This window comes from Syngnathus typhle, linkage group LG22 (genome assembly GCF_033458585.1).
Source record: "Syngnathus typhle isolate RoL2023-S1 ecotype Sweden linkage group LG22, RoL_Styp_1.0, whole genome shotgun sequence".
Classification (NCBI taxonomy): Eukaryota; Metazoa; Chordata; class Actinopteri; order Syngnathiformes; family Syngnathidae; genus Syngnathus; species Syngnathus typhle.
The window spans coordinates 4,603,376-4,622,013 of record NC_083759.1 but is presented as its reverse complement, the minus strand read 5'-3'; the positions used below and the strand labels follow the sequence as shown (position 1 = coordinate 4,622,013).

The window sequence follows — 18,638 nt, the reverse complement described above, 5'->3', positions numbered from 1 at the left end:
GGATTTCTTTTAAATCACACATGTGGCCGAGGCTGCCATCTTCTGGCAGAGAAATGGAGTCGTACTGTGTGTCAGAGGTTACGTAAAAGAGTCATATGATGACTTAATCCGGTGTAGTGTGCGTCAGATTACCAGGAGTTGCACAATAACAAGATACCACTTGTCTCCATTCTGCATTTTGTTCATTTGTATTATCCATTCATCCATGTTCTAGTGTGTATATGAGGGAATAAAAATCGGTACCACCTAAAGCATGGGTGTCAAATTTTTGTATTTTTGCGGGCCGCATTGTAGTCATAGCTTCTTTCGGAGGGCCATTATGACTGTCAACCCAAATAAATGTATGAGCACTTCATATTATATACAGTAAAAGCTACAAAACAAACTTGTTTTCAAATCAGACGAGTAAAAACTGGTCAGATATTTATAAAAAACATTAGAAGTGAAAACAATTTGCAATTCTGGTAATGACACACTAATTTGATCCACAATTTGTCTTCCCGGGCCACATAAAAAGATGTGGCGGGCCGTATCTGGTCCCCGGGCCTTGAGTTTGACACCAGTGGCCTAAAGGCTTTGCGCTACTTTTGTTAGAACGTCAATTGCTTAGGTCAGTTTTACCGATTTCCAACTATTTCCGTTTTCGAAATCCTTAAAAATAAAATCAATTGATACGATATAAGCACAATAAAACATGAACAAAATTTGCAATATCATAAAAATGACAGCAAGGTAATTTACATGTACCTATAATTAATTCTTACAATAAAATGCTAATATTATTCGATACTATTGAGTCCTCTCAGGCTTCCTCGGTGTACGTAGGACTTAAATTTTAGAAACAATTTTCTACCTTAGTTTCGAAAGACTACCAATTTTATTTCAATGTTGTTCAACTCCAAAATGTATATACAAAACAAGTTATTGGGAATTTTAGAAAGAGTCACAGAAAAGCGCGAACGTAATATTGACGAAATAAAAACGTTTTAAAAAGCTAACACATTTTTTTCATCAGACTAGGACACAAATTGGTGGACAGGCAGAAAAAACAACAATGTTCAGTGGTGAAGAAAAGCAAAAGTGATATTGGAATAAAATAAAATAAAATAAAAATGCAAATTCACAAATACGCTGAAATTAGAACAAGAAATGACCAACTACACCAACAACTTTAAAATATACAGTTCATGATAAACCATATATACATCATATATACAGTATTTCAGCCCAAGAAATAAAATGTAAAGAACTGCTGAAAAAGTTTCTTAAAAAAAAGAAAGTTCCTCCATTGTAAGAGCATAGAAGTCCCTTATTTTTTGCTTCCATTTACAGGCATATACAATATTACAATTTCTGACAAAACAAAAACAAATCTTAAGGTGACATGTGTTTAATCAATAAGTGATAATCTACAAAAAAAAAAGTAGTTATCATACATGTAATTTCCAGTTCCTATCATGTGAGCTGCCATCCAAAGAGGCCGCCATCTTCTCCCTCTTCACCAACCATCGTGCCATCTCTTCAAGGTCCTCCAGGGGCTCCCCGGAGTCCACCTTGAAACCCTGGCAAAGGTCGGCTGCAAAAGTGGGTACAGTATGATCACCCATTCATTTCCTATACTGCTTCTCCATACATTGTGACTTTCCAGAGTAAATTAAAATCCAATAACTCACAGTCTTGGTTCTGTATGGTGTACTCCAACGCGAGAATCTGCCCGACCTGTTCCAGACCTCTGATCAATTTGTGGGACTGGGCTCCGACGTCTATGATCATCTACTGTATGAGCTCCGAACACGGCCGCTTGCCGCTGGAGCATGTGAGTCCCTGAAAATGCAAACAGTTGCATAAGATATTTTTTTTCTGCTAGTCTTTTGCAAACAATTCCCAATATTAACCTCACCTTGACATAACCCTGATTCGATCATTAGCCCCAAGACCCTTAAGAACTGTGTCTGTGTGTAAGTAGGTCAGCAAGTCCGACCCACCCAAACACACACACACACTTTACACTTGAGAACAAGACTACCCCCCCCCCCCCCTCTGCCCACTAAAGACAGCAGATGAGGTCCACCGGGAGCCGAAACACAACCCCTAATGTCTCTAAGCCACAAAATCAAATGATGCTTATTATGGTGATGTACAACGCGGGTATTGCTTTTTTTTAAGCAAATACGATATACAGTACAAAATAAAATTACAACTCTTCCCCCCCCCCCAACATGTTGAGTTTAATTCTTTGTTCTTTTGCCGCACATTGACCCAATTCCCCCTTCCCAGCCCCCAATGCGGTCATTAAAATTGCATCAAGAAGCAACGTTTGAGTGTGGTAGAGGCACGGAGGGGTCTCATGGGGGCCAGACGGTTCGTCATGGGGACATAACGTCACCATATGCAGCAGATTGTGCTTTGGAGCACATTTCGACTCGCGATGCAAGGTGGCCATCTTTTATTTAATATTTACTTAGGCATGGCTAGTTGGGCTTTTTTTTTTTTAGGGGAACTGCAAATGGGTTTTTCTGATAATGAAATTATCTGTCAAGCCGTTTTTCATACTACATATTCATATATATATATTTTTTTCAATTTAATTATTTATTTAGTTTCTAAATAGTTTCCTTAGGATGTTAGTGTTTGTTTGTTTTAGTGTAAACAAAATGGTAAATCCCAAATAACCATCAGCTACAAATATATCACATAGAATATGAACAATACATTTCATTTAGCATTTTATAGCCTATACCTCTTTTCTGCATCCGTTGCACTTTGTCAATCTCGTATACTTTGTAGTTTTCAGGGATTACATGATCCGCCCAGCGAGATTGCTGGCTATTAAATGATTGTCTTGCGGCAGGGGTTGCGTCATTTGAAAGATGATGAAAGTGAGTGCCTACAAACAGAAATAAATCCAATATGAGAAAGATGCCTAAGTGTTTTCATTGACTTTTCTGTCAATTTTTGAAACCTGGTGGAATGGTATAACCCTTGATTATTTTCTGAACCAACCTGTTTTTGCATTTAATTTCTAATGCTGAATGAACGGTTGGCTTCATGTATTAATAATATGACTTCTGGCACTGTAAGGCTTTCCTCACCACTAAGCGTACATGATCTGACGGCATTCCATAGACATGTCATCTCCAATTCACATCACCGCTATTCATTAAAAATGTCTACAGTCTTTTAGGATCATTTCTATGAAACTTTCATGAGTTTTCTTTAACCATATTTCACAGTTAGGCCATATTTGTCAAATTTTCCATCCATTTTTTTTGTCCTATAGACAATAGGCAACAGAAAATTATGTGTAAAGCAATTGTTATTTTAAAATTATACATCCTTGACTTTCAGATGAAGCTAGAATTTGGCATTGGTTGAAAAATATCCTGTACCGTATTTTCCGGACTTTAGGGTGCACCTACAAACCTAAAATTTTCTCAAAAGCCGACAGTGCGCCTTATAGTCCGGTCCGCCTTATACATGGACCAAATTCCTAAATTTAAACTGGCCCGAAGCATTGTGTCATGAAATCAATCATAAGTGGCCCGCTGAAGACTATGAATCATGAATCAAAAAGACTATGGATTATTATTTTGTGATTATAAAGTAATCTGTTGCATCTGAAGTTAAAATAAAAAAGATAAAATGGAGAATGATTTGATTTGGATTCAAAATCTGACATGATGCATTAATGGTGCGCTTTATAGTCCGGTGCGCCTTATATAAGGACAAAGTTTTAAAATGGGCCATTCATTGAAGGTGCGCCTTATAGTGCGGAGAATACGGTAATTTGAAAAATGAACTGTGTCTCTTTAACAGTAGTCTAGGTTCATTTTGAAAAACAATCATCACCTGTACCCCAAATAATTTGTTCTATAAATTTTAAATAAATATAAATTTGATAAATCTTTTTGAATTTTTGGAACATTTTGAATTTCCATATATTGCTCCCTTCTCTCCCTGCCACTTTCCATTCCCAGGTGTCCCAATACTTTTATATGTTGACTGCATCTTTTCTAATACATTAGTTGTACCTGTGTTACCTCTCCGCCGAGATGATGTGCTACTGTGAGTCTCTCCGAGGAGGGACCCGCTCCTGTCGCTCACAGAATCTCTGTTAGATATGCTGCTGGCTGTGGCTTCACTGTCCCTCACCAAACTATCATACCCACTGCTCATGGCACTGTTCCTGTTTGAAAAATACAGCGACGTTTTCCTCATAGCTGGCGGCAAATCGCCACTGAGCACACTTGTGGTGTCGCTCGCATGTCCACTCATGTGAGGAGGTGTCCGAGGAGAGGTGACTTGGTTGTAAGGAGAAGGAAATGACCCCATCGGGTCCAATCCCGATGAAGCGGGACTGGCGGGTCGTTCCTTGAAGAAGTCCGAAATGCGTCCGTTGGTGAGGCCCTGGATGGCAGATTTTGTGGATGAGCATGTGGAGCTTTGACTGGGCGTCCGGCTGATGGCGGGTGAAGGAGAAGAGGAGCGAAATGACGAAGTCCTCTCAAAGGTTTTGCTGTCCGGGGAAAGACTAGCGCTCCGGTTAATGGAATGCTGCGGGCCTTTACTAGGCAGACTGAGGTTCTTGATGCTGGGGGCGGACAGGCGTCGGACTTTGGGACAAACCATTTTCAGTTTCCCGACGGCAGACAGCTTTGAATGTGTTGGCTTGGATTGGTTTGCAGTTTCAGAAGTATTATTACTCTGACTAGTTTGCCGAGTCTTTCTGGAGCTTCTGCTTGCTCTTGGTATGGTAGAACCAGCAATGTTCTTTCCTTTGTGAGCACCTTTGCCGGACCCGTCAGAACCTTTCTTGGAGATCGCCTTTCCCCTTTCAAAGTCACATGTGCTCTTCCCCTGGGATTTACCCGCCAACTGATCCAGTTTGGCACTAAAAAGTCTGCCACTCTCCTCCAAGGGTGACATCATCCTCCCAGACACATGATCATGTTTCATACCTACCTTTGAGGTCTCAAATAATGATCCCTTTCTGAGAGGTCTCCTCGCCTCTTGCTTGTAGTCTGTTTCATATTTCAGCGAGGAGGCTTTGTGGAGGTTCACCGGGGAAGACTGTTTGCCACGCCTCCTCTCTAGGGTCACCCCCGGGCTACACGGAGTGGATGATGTCAACCCCCTTGGGTCTCTACAAGCGTCTGCCATATGATGGTGGCTTTGCTGGTGGTTGGCATTTAGCCAGCTTCGAGGCAGACTACCCGTATTGAAGGACTCGCCACGCGTTTCTAAGCAACCTAAGGAAACACCAATTAGCCGAGTATTCCCAAAACGTCTGCGAGCTGGTTCATCCCCCGAGAAGGTCTTTGGAGGATTCGTGGAGTAAACATGCTCCCAGTCTCCATGGTAGCTTTTGTCTGTATTTTTGATCCTGTCGCCACAAATTTTGTTTTCCTCTATGTTGTTATGAGAAGATGCGTTTTCCAAGATCGTTGTGTGAGATTGGATCTGACTTGGGTTACTTATCTTGTTTGGATTTATTAGGTGGATCTCTGAAGCAGATTCTGGGCATTTTATTGTAGATTCAGTTCTTTGTGTTTCTTTTACATCATCTGAATCAGCATTTATCAGCATGGGGTTTATAAATGAAGGTAGAGATCTTTCTCTTGAAGGATACCGTAATTTTTCAAAATCAGTCGCCGGACCTCCCGGATGAACAAATGTGAGATTCGTCTGACTTGCTCCTGCAGAATCTTCTGTTACGTTCCTTATAATCTGGATCGGATGGGAGCCTGCAGAACCTTGAATGCGTGATGTTGACTGGGCAGCATCTTTAATACAAATGATGTTCCCTCCCGTCCTACCGCTGTCCAGTGTGCCGCTAATGGTCACCTCCTCCACCATAGAGAAGACAAGTTCATCTTGACCTTTTAAATCCAGCGGTTGTTGAACGGTTACGGTGATAGTTGCCGTCATTTCCTTAGCGTCCTTTTTGGGCTCGTCCGACGGGATGTCCTTAAGTTGAGAACTGCTCGGTAAAGGTTTTGAAGAGGTGCAGGGAGGAGAAGGAGGAGATGCGGGTAGACTCTTTCCAACTGGTGAAGTTCTTTTGTCGGATTTGAACCAGTCAGCTGCTCCGTGACTTTCTCGTCTCTGTGTAGGTTGAAGGGAATTGTTAGTAGGTTGAGGTTTGGTATCTACAAATTGAGACGCTTGTGTTTCAGCAGGCTGAGTAGCTCCGGTTTTTGGTAACTGATAGCGACAAGTTATGTTTCGATTGAGAGTTTGATTCTGCGGCTCCTCGCCGGAACTGGTTGCGCTGCACTCCTCGCAATCGTAAAGACCAGAGTCCTCTCTCTGGAAATTATCCCCGTTGAAGGCAGCATCAGTTTGTTTTTCCCGACCCAACGTCTGACTGGAACCTTGCCCCTGTTTCAACATTTGTGGGGTTTCTTTCTCTTTCTGGGATTGTGGTTTTGGTGTGATGTTGTTAACAGGAAGGACTTTTGACGAGGACCTGAGCAAATCCATCGTTTCCTCTCCGTCGATGCAGCCCAAGCGCTCCTGAAGCTCGGCGAACGTGTCGCATTTAAGACAGTCCCTCTCCGGCTTCTTCATTTCTGCTTTCAGAATTTCAGTCTGCCCTTGAGTGTCATCTTTCTTGCTCTCTGCGTGAAGTTTCGGAATTTTCAGCAGCTCTTGCAGCAAAGCGGTAAACTCCGGATCTTCCATATCGGCCTTGTTTGGATGTAAGGAAGGTATGATGGGCACAAACTCGGGTTTTGCTAACCTTGGGGTAACTCTAGGCTGAATCAATCCATCAGAGTCTATTTGGATGACTGTATCACAGGATTGGTCACTACTGGAACGTTCATCGAGCTCTCCGCGGAGACGAAAATGTTGCACGTCAACATCGACCTCGTCGGTGGAGTGGAAAGCTCGCAGGGAAAAAGATGGAGGGCCTCGCTTTTGTCTTGTCAAACTCCTGCCGCTAGGTGAGCATGAATTGGATTGCTGTGGAGTAAAGATTTGGTTTAATTTTAGTATTGGATTGGACTCCATTAAATATATATATATATATATATACCGTATTTTCCGGACTATAAGGCGCACCTAAAAACCTAACATTTTCTCAAAAGCCGACAGTGCGCCTTATAGTCCGGAGCGCCTTATATATGGACCAAATTCCTAAATTTAAACTGGCCCGAAGCATTGTGTCATGAAATCAATCATAAGTGGGCCGCTGAAGACTATGAAACATGAATCAAAAAGACTATGGATCATTATTTTGTGATTATAAAGTAATTTGTTGCGTCTGAAGTTGAAATAAAAAAGATAAAATGGAGAAAGGTGCGTCTTATAGTCCGGAAAATACGGTATATATATATATATATATATTTTTTTTTTTTTTTGATACTATACAAACGACCATCAAAATGAGCAAAAACAGCACCTCAAAATGAGTGAATTAATTCATAACAAATAGTACCTTTGTCCTCTTCTGTGTCCTGCGGATGCGAGAAGCCAGCTGGATGATGGAGGTGGTTTCATGTAGCTGCGCCAATGAATTAGCAACCTGAGCAATGACTGTGGTGTGGCAGTTAGCATGACTCAAGGACTCCCGAAGAAGCATGGTTAACTTACTTCCTCTGCGCAGACAAAAACAACAAAATATTACTAATATAATATTACTTCAGCCACATAAAAAAAATCCATTGATATTTTCTCTTTGACAGTTATACTGTAATTTTTTTTTTTTTAATTACTTACTTTTTGGGGATGGTTTTATGGCCACTTAGTAGCGACAAAACAACAGGGCCCAGGTCGGAATGCGGAGGTTTATTTCGGACATATCCAACCCCGCCCCTCATCCCACTACAGACATCAATCATGGTCAACTTGGTTGAGCTGCGTGAACCTAAAGCAAAAATTCATGAAATGTAAATCATGAGATCTTTATGAACTGAAATTTGGGGTTAGCTAGAAAATACTTAATACAGAGCTATTTGCCTATGTTCACATGCTAGCTAAATATTTGATGACAACCTTTCCCAATGGTGCTGCTTTCTTGTGTGCGAGGGGGCTGGACGTGCAGAGTAAAAAACATGATGGAGCTGTGGGACAAGAACGTGGTGAAGTCATTATGCCGGCGTGCTGCAATGGCAACATCCAGGAGGGAGGCAGCCCGCTCAGCAGTTGGAGCTTTGACCCGATTGTGGTTCCGGAGCTGGGAAATAAGTCAAAGAAAAACTATATTGTCAAACCCATAGGTGTCAAACTCAAGGTTTGGGGGCCAGATACGGCCCGCCACATCGAAGACAAATTGTGCATCAAATTCATGTGTTATGACTAGAATTGCAAATTGTCTTCACTTTTAATAATATCTTTTTTATTAAATATTTCACCAGTTTTTACTCATCTGAGTTATTTGTCAGTTTGTTTGGTAGTTTTGACTATATAATATGAGGCGCTCATACATTTATTTGGGTTGACAGTCATAACGACCCTCCGAAAGAAGCTATGACTACAAAAAAATTTAGCGTCTTAAAATTTTTATGTATATATATTTTTTCCATTTTTTTTTCTAGTTATAGTCAGCTAGAAATGACATATTTGTCTTACTACCTGTATCCCATGAATGGGGTCCTCTTGGAGCCGAATGTGAGCTCTCGGCCTGTCCTGTATGTTGCCTAAAGAAGGGACAACCTCCCCCAGTAGATCTCTCAGTGTATCCTCCTCTCCACTGCAGAGTTCCACAGCAGATACAGACACAGTAAGATCTGTCCACGTCTTCTCCCGCCGCTTCTCGATGGCACTGTACAGCCAGGAGATGGCGCATGGAATCAGCCCGAGCTTGTGGATGCTCTCAGTGTTCCCCACCATGCTGGACCAGGAGCCTGAGGGAGACAAGGGTTGACAGGGATTGTGGATGTATTATAATTTATACCACACTAAAGCGTAATGCCACAAAATGACATATTATATTTTACAAATTTGTGTCATCAACTTAAAACCAGCATTACTCATATGAAGGAAATGGTAGATATAATAAGAAATATAATAAACATAAAAAATAAAAATAAATAATATACTAATAAATCTTATAAACATAATAAATAGAATAAATATAAAATAGAATAGCCCTTTTCTATAACCATCAATGGTAGTGAATTTGTCTTCCTTCATTAATTATATCCCATTTCAAAGCTTAATTCAGATAAAAAAACAACAACAACAACAATTTATATCATAGACCAGCAAACTGCAAGTGGGAAACTTGCAATGTAGCGGAACGGCTCACTCAGAAATTGGCAGATAAAATATTTTAAAATTTACTTGGTTGTTTGATTTCACACTTGATGGGTGGGCAAGCACTACTGAGCTCTGTTTGCATATAAGCCATATGTAAATTATAATATAAACAAAACATTTTCTGGACTCATGCCCAGCCGCACCTTATCCTGCACTTTTCCCCGGGATCCCATTAAATATACAGGCCTGTTTTTTACCCGTTTGTCTCATCCAGACATTAATTGAATGAGGATAAAAGAATTGGTTTATTCCAATTAGAGGTCGAACTGCCGGCTACTGTCTGTTATTCAGACAAAAGACGATTCTGTGGAGGAGATTGATATCCCTCGTCTGCGGGCCGCGAGTAGTCTGCATCGGCCGGCTAACTCATTTAGGGAGAGTGGCTTCATGTGAAAAGGCAAGCTCCAAGGAAACCCTCCCCTTACCCCTGTGTGTGTGTGTGTGTGTGTGAGTGTGTGTGTTCTACAGTATCTAACGCTCAGCGAGGCTAAGTGCAAGGCTCCATATCTTTAATAGCGACATTTTACAGTCCATTTTCTTTACAATCCCCTCTACGCTCAAAGCATCCCTGAAATACAATAAAAGGTGAGTTTAGGTGTTCTCTATGCTTGAGTGGCTATCGTTTATGGCTGGGGTCCCCAACCCCAGGTACGCGGACCGGTACTGGTCCGTGGGTCAATTGGTGCCGGACAGGAAAAAATATATATTGTTTTTTTATCGATGATCAATTGATTCAGGTCGAGGCGCTCGTCCCGGTCACGTGACAGGCAAAGCTATCAAAAATGAGTAAGAATTTATTTAGAAAAATATTTTTAAATTGGCGATTCTTTCCCAATTACATCCGTCGGTTCAGGTCAAGACGCTCGTGTCGGTCACGCGACACCGCAGTTGAGCGTCTTGACCTGAATTAATTGATCATCGATAAAAAAAGCTTTTTTTTTTTCCTGTGCGGCTTGGCGGCCCAGTACCAAGTGACCCACGCAGCCCGGTGGTTGGGGACCTCTGGTTTATGGGACTCTTCAGCCATAAAAAAAAAGATTTTTTGGTGCGATATAATTCATGAGAGATGAATGGTTTTGTTGAAGAGGAGTTTAAGATGAAGCACTTTTCTGTAATTATTGTAAAAAAAAAAAAATCCAACATTTTGCAAAGAGAGCAAGAGATGGGTGGGACATAAAAAGGAGAGGGGGTTGAAGTGATAAGGGAAGGATGGATGACAATAAAGGTGTAAGAGGGAGGGGGATGGATGAATGGCCCTTGAGTCTAGATAAAAGCATCCTACTCTCATTTCAAAATTTTGAACCTGTGGCCCCTCGCAGTGAGCGATTACTCACCCACATCAGCGCACCCCAAACCTAGCACACATCCGTCGCTGCCACTCATCACGCAGCGGATGACATCAGCCAAGACGCCAGCACACACCTCAGTCTGGTCAGACAGAAAATATTTAATGAAGGCTGAATGAGGTAAAATAATCCAATTGAAAATATGAGGCACCAAACCTGACTGGAGTCTTGAGGATAGACAGCGTCATAATGGAAAGCCTTCAGAAGATCTTTGCCGTCCCTGCTGGAGGTCCTCTTAGCGCGCGGTGGACTTTGGCATGCAGGTTCTAATAAAATGGCTCTTTTCTTGATGGGGTCGATGTGGAGAACTGGAGATTGGCCGTCGTTCATTGTTGGGTTCATTCGCAACACAACTTTGAGCTGGAAACAAAAAATTGGGATGGGTGGGTATCGTCACTCATATGGGGATAAAAATAAATAAATACATGGAGAACATATGGTTATGAGAATTTCACATTTCACACTGAACACATCAAAATACTTCAAAGTATTCACTTGAATTTAATCTGCAACGTACATGTTTAAGCTCCTTCTGAAAATGACATCACAGCCTTTCAAAACTGCTGATGCGATCACACTGTGCTTCGGTGCAATGCTCTTTGAAAATATCTTCATATTAAATTTACAACTATTAAAAATTCATGATAGACTCATTCTACCTGTTCTTGTTCTAACCATGAAGTGGAGCTTACATATAAAAAGAACACTGTTTCAAAAGTACAGTGATCCCTCGCTACTTCGTGTTCCGTTTATCGCGGCTTCACTGCATCGCGGAATTTTTTTTTCCAAATTAAAAAAAACATTTAAAAGTCAAAATAAAACTTCTAAATTGAGGAAACATGTGTGTAACCTTTCGGACAATGTAGTATTGCTCCAAATTTTCGTTTACATTCTGTTAGAAGTCCGTTTTCGCGTGTTAGCATCTTTCCGCTAACTCCTTAGCCTGCCCATTACTTCTTGTTGGTGACCATACTTCGCGGATTTCACTTATCGCAGGTTTTTGAACCAATTATCTGCGATAAATGAGGGATTACTATTAAGATGTAAACACACATCCACAAACAAAAAGAAAACGAGTGCAAAGTTCAACTTTCAGGCTGCACGAGCTCATTTCATTAGCACAGATAAAGGATCTGTGCATTCACTCTGGCTGCACGAGCCGATGCAAACCGGCCCACTGTTTTTTTTACATGTCGTGACATCAATTACTTAATGCAGTGGTCTCCGGGAAGGTCTTAAATTTGCCTCGATCCTGACTGACAGCCACTTAACATGGCTCATAGGCTACAATGACTGTCGGGCATGAGAAACAAAGGACAATGATCTATGTAGGACATTCAGTCAAGTGCAGAAGTCGGCATAATGCCCGAATGACATCATCAATCATTGACAATTTGAAATCCATGCTGCAGCATGATATTTCTTTTTTCCCTCTCCTCATAATTTCCATAATGTATGCAGTAAGTGTGCACCGAACAATATTGAACCTGTGTCGAACCATATTTATGAGACGTCAATTATTCAAGAGACGCTTTAACAACTCAGAATTTTTTTTTTCTTCTCTCTCACACGCATAAAATCTAGCACGATGGAGCTGAGTGCTCGAGCAGCTGGGGGCAGGCTCCATCTGAGCCCTTAAATGTAATTCTAGACTCAAGCCAAGTCTATAAAGAGCAGGCCGTCGTATTGATCCGGCCAACTTTTCCCAGTGGTCAAGAAGGATGAGGAACAAGAGAATAAGATGGAGGCATTAGCGCCACCTACCATTGCATCATGAAGAAAGGAGGAGGGGGGTGATACCGGATCCCCTCCAAATTGACTGATGTCTTTACAATTCAATATGGTTGGTAATAATGCTAAGATGTTTGTGGTTTGGAATGGCGCCTGTAAAAATGCACCAGGCTTGCTATTTGTCTCTATACATTACTTTTTTTATAGAAAGCACAACCAACAATTATAATGTGCAGAACCCCAACTCCAATATGGAAAGGAATCAATCAAAATCACAACCTTCAATTATATTAAAACAAAAATAATAGTAATATAATGCAGTCAAAATATTTGCCAAACCATTTTTGGTCAGATTGTCGAACAATTCTAAAAATATTCAGTCCACTTATTTGGTTGAAAACAAATTACAGGCAACGGTAACACTCCAGTCCTGTAGTTGGCGCTAATGTAAAAACAAAACATACCATTTACTTTAATTTCATTTACAAGAGGTAATTTGACATTAATTAGTAGATAGTGGTTGATAGCCATCGTTGAAGGTCAAAAAGGTCAAACACCAAACATGCGCTTACGGGCGGGGTACTGATTTTTATTCCATGCTTCTGCTGCCAAGAACAAAAACCAAAAATAGATGTTGTTTTGGCCACACACACACACTGGGTGGGCCCATCTGACGCTGATTGATTGGGTCCAAGGGGATGCTAATGTTTTGGGCAGAAACCATGTTATCGTTAAATAGATAGCGAGCTAATTGCTAGTTAATTGATAGCTCTAAATCGAAGAAACTGTTACCAAATAACCTAAATAAGAATATAAATTACCTTGCCAACATTTGGCGAGTCTTTGGTTCTGATAGCAGCTTGGAGCAGGCAGGAGGGGACAGGAGGAGGGTTTTTCTGGATGACATCCCTGAAGCTGTTGGAGAGATGATCAGGAGCTGCGTCGGAAGCCTGGCCTTTTCTCCTTGACGTCAGGTTGAGCTTTTCTGCTGCCCTGTCGGAATGTCACAACATTTTTGGGACATTTGTAGTCAAAGCCCTATTTTGTATTATTATTATTTTAATACCTGGCAAAAAAGGACATGGCAGCAGTGTTGGCAATGTTTACCACCCTGGAGAGGTGAGGAATCTTGGAGCTGCTGGCGTGTACAATATCAGTACATCTTAACACGGCATTGTCTGAAGCCTGCCATAGAGAAGAGTATGTTCAAATCCAAACATGTAATTGCACTCAAGCACCCCACTCTTAATGGTACTACTATCATGACGTGTTAGTCTAAGTGGGGCACACTGGGTTAAACGGATACCATTAGTCACATGACAGCTACGGAGTGCTAGGAAGAATTTGTGATGGAATTAAAGCGTGACTCAGAAGATAAAATGAGGCAGTAAGAGGAACAGAAAAAATAGCTACCGTATTTTCCAGACTATAAGGCGCACCGGACGATAAGGCGCACCTTCAATGAATGGCCCATTTTAAAACGTTGTTGCGCACTATTAATGCATCATGTCAGATTTTTAATCCAAATCATTCTCCTTTTTTTTTTTTATTTCAACTTCAGACACAACAAATTACTTTATAATCACAAAATAATGATCCATAGTCTTTTTGATTCATGATTCATAGTCTTCAGCGGGCCACTTATGATTGATTTCATGACACAATGCTTCGGGCCAGTTTAAATTTAGGAATTTGGTCCATATATAAGGCGCCGGACTATAAGGCGCACTGTTGAGAAAATTTTTGGTTTTCAGGTGTGCCTTATAGTCCGGAAAATACGGTACATGGCTACCGTTAAATCTTCACATTCATTTGACTGCTCAGAGCACCAAAGAGTTATTTGAAGAAGGTATTTATTTAAGAAGAAGCTTTTATCTATTCAAATGCTTACATATGCGTGAAGATTTATGAGCACGCCATTAGCACTTTCTATCAATATTGCAGTGCAGTCTCAATTGAAGATAATTACGTCTTACTTATTCACCATTACGTTTCCTTGGCACACGGCTGAACAGTACTTAGTTTCAAAGGCCCTGCCAAGTGATTTCTATTTTTTTTTTTAAATCATGAAAAGTTTGAAGATAAGTGCTGGAAACATTATTGTGGGTGTTCCTAATGTTGTGGCCAGTAAGTGCTTTTCAATCATTCGTTTCCCCTCTTTTTTTTTTTTAATGCTGCAATTCCATTTTCTTGCTGCCATCCAATCGCTACACTCTATAACTCCTCTTTTTTCAAATCTCCTTTCCATCAATAATAAATTCTATTGATCTGCTCCAACTTTTTTTTTTTAAGGAAATGTGCTCACTAATAGAATATTATTGTTGCGCAATTCAATCAGGGAGTGTTAGTTGATAGAAGTGTGTTGATTGCAATAAAATGTGGATAGTCATAATATTTTTTGGGTTTTTTTATGGGACATGGTACGATTTGGACCTCGAATCAAGTGCGACTTCCATCAAGCTAATGAATATTTATATTTCACTGTTTGCCCTTTTAAATAGAACAACCTCTACTCCTCATCACAAGAGCTTTTTTGACTGGCTCCATTTTACAACAAGGTTAAATCATGACCCAATTCCATTCCATTAGCAGAAGTACTTATGACAACATTTGCAGCCATACCATCGAAACGGGGCCAATAAATCATCGCTCTGCTGACGTGCACTCATAAAGATGTACATTATCCCTGAAGCCCATTAAGAGAAAGGGGGGGTTTGATTTTGTGTTAAACGGGGTACCTGATTGTGAGGATAAAAAGTGACACCGTCAGGAGACACTCGGTGCTGGTCCTCAACCCAGCGGTCCATATCCTGGTTGGGGGGCTTGCCTAGCCTCCTCCTGAGGGTCTGCGGGGTTCTCTGAGGCGTTCTGGGACTACGGGGTGTCCTGGGGCTTTGAGGGCAGTGATTCAGGCTATGAGGTTGTGAGGCAGATCTGTCCCCGAGTTTTGTGTTACTCTGCCCCAGCAGCGTAGCATTCCTGGTGCTGGGTAACTGGTGACCTCTGTTCAGAGCCAAGTGCACCGCCTCATGTTTGAGCTGGTTGAGCTTGGTGCCACATGTGGTGCATTCACCCAGCTCCCTGCCTCTGTCCCTGGACTCTGTGCTGGACCTGCTGTGGACACGTAGGTTGTCTTGGAGAAATGCACACAGGTCACTCTTGTCCTATTGGAATTGACAAAATAGGTAAAAGTGGATTGTTATTCATTCATAGTCTTATCTGAAGTAGTCATTTAAAAGATAACTTTAAAAGTGAAGTTAATTTTTTCTAGGTTGTAAAATTCAATATACAGTGATCCCTCGCTACTTTGCGTTTCGTTTATCGCGGCTTCACTACATCGGGGATTTTTTTCGAGAATTAAAAAAAACATTTAAAAGTCAAAATAAAACTTCTAGATTAAGGAAACATGTGTCTAATCTTTAGGACAATGTAGTATTGCTCCAAATGTTCGTTTACATTCCTTTAGAAGTCCGTTTTTCCGTGTTAGCACGAAAGCGTATTAGCATCTTTCCGCTAACTCGTTAGCCTGCCCAGTCTTGTTGGTAACCGTAGTTCGCGGATTTCACTTATTGTATACTGTCTATTGAAAATAATGAATAACTAAATAATAACTTTTATTTATATTTTACATTCCAACTTCATTAAAATTGGGATTTGTGCAGTTGTGTATCAAAACGGAGCGAATGATGCAATCCACTTCAGAAGACCTTGACATGGTCATGTAATCATATCATATAAGTACAAAAAAAAATAATGAGTTCTAGAGCTGAACCCTGACTGTGTCTGCGTCAATCAATCTAATGTATCAAATGTACTTGTGTCGACTGCTCTGCCCTTGACCACACACAGACAAACACACACACACACACATCATTTCTCATCCATCCTGCCCTTTGTCAACTGTCCAACCCATCCTGCGCCTGCAAGTTCACTTTGACATTGGCCCAAATTCCCTCAGTGGACAACAGACGGTGCTCATAGCTTTTTTTAAAGGCCGCCATTAGAAATTAAATATAATGCAAATGAACAGTGTTTCACACCATTATAAAAAAAAAAATCCACCTTAACATATCAGCAATATACTTCATGTATTGAATTCTGGCTGCTGTGCAGAGAAAGAGTGCATTGAGTGCAAACCTTGTGAGGATGGTTCACTTTAGCCAGATTGCATTTCTATAAAAGGATGATGTAACTCACTGATGCTATAGAGCAAGAATACTCGAATCAATAAAGCTGTATCTGGCTTATCTGATTATTTCACGTGACCTCAGCCCAGTGCCTCTAAAGTGTGTGGTCTGGGTCTAAAAACCCGCTCCGTCCCACTGAGGAAAACAAAAATAAATCGCCTTTCCTCCAAGGGGAGACTTGAGGACATGACACAGGGATGTTGAGATGAAATATTAATGCCCGTTTGAAGCTACTTGCACAGGAATGGCACTTGTCTACTTTGTCAATTGAAGTGTGGATGATAGATGCTGGTGGTGTGACCTGAGGATGTGGATTGGTTTATGTTGATTCGATGCAAACTGGAACCAATTAATTTTTAAAAACTTTTTTTTTATGAGGACAAAAAAAAATGTGCAATTACATCATAAACCGCATGTGGGTTCCACTGTACAGTTGCCACAGCGCCATCTGCAGGTTTAGATAGTTCTCGGGTCCCTTTTGGAGTGTCATGCGGGTTTTTGTTGTTCTTGTTGCTCTACTAACCTTACAAGAGAAGTGATGGTGCACCGACAGGCTGAGAGCTTGTTTCTTGAGAGCAACGAGGGTGGCTGAACATCTTTCACAGCACGCATCTTTCTTCTCAGGTCTCCCAAGTCCAGGATTTCTGCGCAGGGTTTGGCTCAAGGACATGATGCGTTCTCCCACGGAACCAGGGAGAGTCCTATAAGACGGGAGCGCCTCTTCTCTCGGGTGATACATGTTCCAATGCAAGTCGCTCCTGAGCCCCGCACCCTCTGGAGTGGGGCGCTCGTTAGGACGGGAGACGCAATCGTTGCCTTTAATACTTGCGCAAACTCGGGAGGACTCGCAGTGATGCTGCACTTTAACGTCCTGAGAAATAAAACAATTATGAGAAGGATGTATGTGGGCTTTAGCTGGCGCAAATTAGATAGCAATCGATGTAGACAACTGCAACCACACCCAAATGTTTTCTAACAGAGAAACATTTAAAGCTACAAATGAAGCATTATTATTTGGAGGAAAATGTATCAAATCATTTGTTTTGTAAGAAAAGCGGACTTACCAAAAGCGTTCCTCTGGTAGAGGCAGTAAATCTTTCTCTCCCTCCTGTCAGATATGACATGATAACTTGTTAATATTTAAAAAGATATCTGAACAAAGGCTTGATGCACTTTCACGTGATTTTTCCACAATTCCATTCGTGAAAAGCGAGAATCTTCCTCCCATAGTGCCTTTGATGGAGAGTGAGATGGAGTGATTGTAAGGACACTGCCAGAGTCGCAAGGATGACGGTGACAGTGTCGGAGACGGAGATGGAATGAGCGCACCCGCGAAACACTCGTGGATTTCCACGCCGTGTCATTATTCAAAAACTCCTCAGGGCGGCGCCAAAGAGACATCTATTCGGAAATCCAAGCACTGATGAGGAGGTGCATCATAGGCTTGTTGATTTATTTTCATGTGTGAAATCTGAATGATTCTTTATTGTTTTTGTTAAGAATATTTAATTGAATGTTGTAGTCATGTGTAAATAATAATATACCGAATTGTACAATAAAAACACTGCCGAGAGAAAAACAACCCAATTTTGGTTGAAAAATGGACCAACCCAAGAACTTGCTGGGTTGTCAGTTGGGTCAAATTAATCGCAATTTTAAATTGTGCTCTGTTGCTTAAATTTTAACTCAATTTTTTTCAGTTTTAATGGTATAAATTTCACTGAGACAAAACCTAGCACAGCCCAAATATTGGATACACCATACCCAGAATAGATCAATAAATAGGTCGATAGATCGAGAAAGATAGGATTCTCCACGTTATATTTGTATATTTGTGTTGTAGTGCCACCGCGTGGCCAAGAGGCGCAGACCAGAATGAACGGCACAATGTTTATAGCAAAAATTGATACAAACGCTGTTAATTCTTTGCAATTGTCATTCCGGTATGTTTTTTTCCAAAGCTATATTATTTAATTTCCTTGGGCTGTACCAATGAAGCCAATGTAGCTGGATACTGAGTGTATATATTTACGTGTGACGGAAACAAGATGGCGCTATAAATTAAACTGCGCCGCATTCTTGGCATTACGGTGATGACGTCACCGACTCC

General features: G+C 41.0%; 1 protein-coding gene across 1 annotated transcript; it reads right to left on the bottom strand.

Moving 5' to 3' along the window:
• Window positions 1-872: 872 nt before the first annotated feature.
• On the bottom strand, window positions 873-18,638 carry LOC133146485 (kinesin-like protein KIF26B). Its single transcript, XM_061270278.1, has 15 exons — window positions 17,593-18,638; window positions 17,052-17,399; window positions 15,080-15,505; window positions 13,408-13,526; window positions 13,163-13,334; window positions 10,767-10,970; window positions 10,599-10,692; window positions 8,578-8,849; window positions 7,999-8,179; window positions 7,723-7,870; window positions 7,442-7,601; window positions 4,032-6,966; window positions 2,741-2,887; window positions 1,674-1,824; window positions 873-1,576 (listed from the first exon to the last, which is right to left on the bottom strand). Exons 1-15 carry the CDS (start codon window positions 17,650-17,652, stop codon window positions 1,522-1,524), a joined length of 5,472 nt encoding a protein of 1,823 aa, XP_061126262.1. The 5' UTR covers window positions 17,653-18,638; the 3' UTR covers window positions 873-1,521.

Bases quoted from the DNA above. Each gene is read 5' to 3' on its own strand.
- LOC133146485 (XM_061270278.1), bottom strand. From the start codon at position 17,652: ATGTCATATCTGACAGGAGGGAGAGAAAGATTTACTGCCTCTACCAGA. The intron at 2,888-4,031 runs GTACAACTAATG...TTCTGTTTGTAG, and splicing joins TCGGCGGAGAGGTAACACAG to GCACTCACTTTCATCATCTT. The intron at 1,577-1,673 runs GTGAGTTATTGG...CCACTTTTGCAG, and splicing joins CACCATACAGAACCAAGACT to CCGACCTTTGCCAGGGTTTC.